At 42.4% G+C, this 3,935-nt stretch overlaps 1 protein-coding gene across 1 annotated transcript; it reads right to left on the bottom strand.

Moving 5' to 3' along the window:
- Window positions 1-1,023: 1,023 nt before the first annotated feature.
- Window positions 1,024-2,994, bottom strand: LOC146672707 (uncharacterized). The gene has a single exon (XM_085400900.1). It carries the CDS (start codon window positions 1,708-1,710, stop codon window positions 1,024-1,026), a length of 687 nt encoding a protein of 228 aa, XP_085257026.1. The 5' UTR covers window positions 1,711-2,994.
- Between the last annotated feature and the right edge of the window lie 941 nt (window positions 2,995-3,935).

Below are 3,935 nucleotides of genomic sequence, written 5' to 3'. Positions count from 1 at the left end.
CACAAGGCCCTGTGCAGGCTCTTGGTAAATGCATTGAGGAAATCAATGACTGGTTGTGCCACAATTTTCTCCAGCTAAACAAAAACAAAACTGAGGTAATAGTCTTTGGCGCCAAACAAAAAACGATTACAGGTCACCAGAGAACTTCAATCTATACATCTAAAAACCACAAACCAGGCGAGAAATTTGGGTGTAGTGATGGATGCAGACCTAAACTTAGAAAAACACATTAAGACAATAACAAAGTCAGCTTACTATCACCTCAAGAATATTTCAAGGATAAAAGATCTGATGTCTCAACAGGAACTGGAAAAACTAGTCCATGCATTCATCTTTAGTAGGCTTGATTACTGTAACATTATCTTTACAGGTCTACCTAAAAAATCTGTCAGACAACTACAGCTCATTCAGAACTCTGCTGCTCGAGTCCTCACTAAGACCAAAAAAGTGGACCACATCAGTCCAGCTCTGAGGTCTTTACACTGGCTGCCTGTCCGTCAGAGGATAGACTTTAAAGTTCTAATGCTGGTCTATAAAGCTCTGAATGGTTTAGGACCAAAATACATCAATGACCTCCTGACCCAGTATGAACCTTCCAGATCCCTCAGGTCATCTGGATCCGGTCTTTTATCAGTTCCCAGAGTCAGAACCAGACACGGAGAAGCTGCATTCAGCTTTTATGCTCCTTATATCTGGAACAAACTCCCAGAAAGCCTCAGATCAGCTGAAACACTCAGTTTATTTAAATCCAGGTTGAAGACTCACCTGTTCTCAGCTGCATTTGAATAAAGCACCAAATCCACACTTTTAAGCTTAAATTTCAAAACATACATTTAACTACTGATTTTATCTACTGTTCTGATTTTATCTGTTTTGATTTTATATACTGTTTTGTTTGTTTGTTTGTTAATTAGTTAGTTAGTTTATTTGCTTGTTTTAATCAATTTTAAATCATGCTTTTTATTTGTTTTTGTTTCTAATGTCTCTGTAAAGCACTTTGAATCACCTTGCTGTTGAATTGTGCTATACAAATAAACTTGCCTTGCCTTGCCTTGCCTTATTCATCTTTGTTGAGCTGTTCAGGAAAAGTCCAAATTGGTAGTCAAGAGTCTCAATTCTTAACGTGTTTTTTCCAGTTCCGACCCATGGGAACAGTGAGTGCAGGACCTTCTGTCCGGTGGTCCACAACTTGAACTCCGCTGGTACATCACTGCCCCAGATTGGGTCATGGGGTTGCACGTCATCAGTGTTCCTCTTGCGTCGTGGTTGGTTCTGATGGAATACTCTGAATGTGTGGTCTGACACTAAAATTGGGGCGCAGAGTCCGGTACTGTTGGGTGGGATGGTGAAGTATGTCCTTGAGCCACATGCCCATGCTGTACCCTGCACCCAATATGTGCCATTCAGGAAGCTTGTCTGTGCCTTTCTGTCCTGCGGCATTCGGAAAGTCTGGGAGCAGTTTCGGTTCCTTCCCAGCTTTCTGTTGCCGTGTGCAAAGTTGAAACACATTGGATGTTGTATTCCTGGTTCCGTTCTGACGTTGAATGTTCCATTGATGGCTTTGGAATATACATAGGGCTTCGGGAAGGCTGGGTGATTTTCCATATAGGGTGGCTTGCATTGCTGTTGTTGGGAGGTGAGAACAGACGTAGCAGCCTGTGTGGTTGTCTTCTGCATGTACTCGGTTGTAGACGTACCGGTACCAGGCATTGTTCAGCCAGGGGTGGTTGTGCTCTTTGTCCATATCCTTCAGGTGTGAGTTGTCATATGACCATTTCTTCTGCAGGTGGTGCTGTGGGACCTCGTCCTTCCAGGTGAGTATCAATAGGCTCACTAGGAGCGCGATGCCAGCCACTATGAGGACAAGTTTCTTCATGATTACCAGGCACACCTAGACTTCTGGTGAGTAGACTACCAGCGAAGTGGAGAGGCGGGATATACCCAATCAGCCCTTCCTCCACCGGTAGATCACCTGGAAGCTAGGGGAACCGGCGTCTAAGCGTCTGGATTGTCACTCACTTTTTTACAGTGGCGTTGGTGGATCCAAGATAGTCTTTCTGATATTTTGCAGGCGGTTGGCGTGGTGAGTAGGACCTGATATAGGCCCTCCCACCTAGGTGAACTCCAATTTTTCCTCTGGAGCACTTTGATCAGGATCCAATCTCCTGGTTGTAACCTGCAAGACACTGGAGAGATATCACTCGGCAGTTGGTTGTTTAGCACAATCTCTTTATTCTCAAGCAAGTGCTTAGGGAGGATATCTGATATTCCCCCCTTTCGACACACGTGTTAATCCGTGTGTCGCTAATGCTGCTGTCTTGTGTAGGGATTTTAGCAATACTGGTTTGCCATTACAGGTCATTAAGTCATTGTGTAGTTCTGCTCCACACTTTAGCCATTTCTTTTGCTCTGCGATAGGTGCGGCTTTCTGTTCATCTTTAAGTACATCAAGTGGTATCAGCTGTGAAGTTTCAGATACTAAAGTTTGTATTGGTTGCTGTGCGGCCTTCTTTGCGGCTCGGTCATTTTGCCATATTTTTGCAAAATGATGCACTGCTGCAAAAACATATTGACTGTCAGTGTGTATATTTATGCACTTCCCCTTGTGCAGCCTGCACGCTCGCACAACAGCCGTCAGTTCCGCACTTTGTGCAGAGTTTGAGGAAGTTAAAGGCTTTGCTTCTATAACTGTTTTTAGATGCTGAGCCATCTACGAAGACGTCTGTAAAGGTAGACTGTGGTATACTGTAAATATCACTTCTCGGTTTCGTTTCCTCTTCCAGTTTTTTTATACAGCAGTGTTTTTCACCATCTACTGATGCGGGGAGAAGTGTGCTAGGGTTCAACTGACCACAATTCTCGATTGTAATGTGTGACTGTGAAAGCAGAATGCCTACATGTGAAAGTTGTCTAGCATGAGTTAAATAAGATAAGTTTTCTTGTAAAGTAAGTAAGTAAACTTTATTTATTAAGCGCTTTTCACAGACAGGCAATCACAAAGCGCTGTACACAAATATTAAAATATTAAAATAAACAATAAAATCAATAGACATTATATACAATGTAAAAGATCAAATGTAGATAATGTAAAAAAAATATAAAATATGTAGATCAACAAAAGGCTTGTTTGAACAGAAGAGTTTTTAACTGTTTTTTAAAAGAATCCACAGAGTCAAGCAAACGTAATTGTAGTGGTAAACTGTTCCACAGCCTTGGTGCAACAGACTGAAAGGCTCTGTCCCCTTGTAGCAAGATGGAGGTTACAGCGTGAGGAACTTCAGCTGATTTTTTAACTGCCTCTGCTGCAGCGGCACAAGCTTGTACACATGTTGGTAAACTTTTTAACTGCCTCTGCTGCAGCGGCACAAGCTTGTACACATGTTGGTAAACCGGAGGCGACTGAGTCTAATTTGCAGGAATAGAATGCAAGTGGGCGTTGTTTTTCCCCGAAAGCTTGCGTTAGAACGGCTTTCATATAACTGGCCACGCCGTCAACATGCAAATAAAAAGTTTTTTCATAGTCTGGCAATGCTAAAACTATGCGCGTCTGCAATGCAAGTTTTAGATCATTAAATGCTTTTTCTGCTTCTGGTGTCCATTCTATTTTATCTTTCAGTGCTAGATTTTTTCCATAAATTAAGTTTTGCAATGGTTCAGCTAACAGAGCATATTCAGGTATCCAGCATCTGCAAAAATTGCAGAGACCTAAATAACTCATCATTTGTTTTTTTGTAAGTGGTTTTGGAGCATTCTGCACTGCTAGTTTTCTGCTGTCTAACAGTGTTCTGCCTTCTCCTGTAAGCTTATGTCCGAGGTACGTGACCTCTTTGCTCCACAACTGTAACTTGTGTTGTGAGACTTTGTGACCTTGCTCTGCTAGATGTTGCAACACTGTCAGTGTGTTGCGTGTCTCCTGTGTGTTTATCCTGGGCTCA

This window comes from Rhamphochromis longiceps, linkage group LG3, assembly GCF_057381845.1.
Source record: "Rhamphochromis longiceps isolate RC_006_pf linkage group LG3, R_longiceps_female_GT1.1, whole genome shotgun sequence".
Classification (NCBI taxonomy): domain Eukaryota; kingdom Metazoa; phylum Chordata; class Actinopteri; order Cichliformes; family Cichlidae; genus Rhamphochromis; species Rhamphochromis longiceps.
Note: the sequence above shows the minus strand (reverse complement) of the source record. Positions and strands in the feature narration are given on the sequence as shown.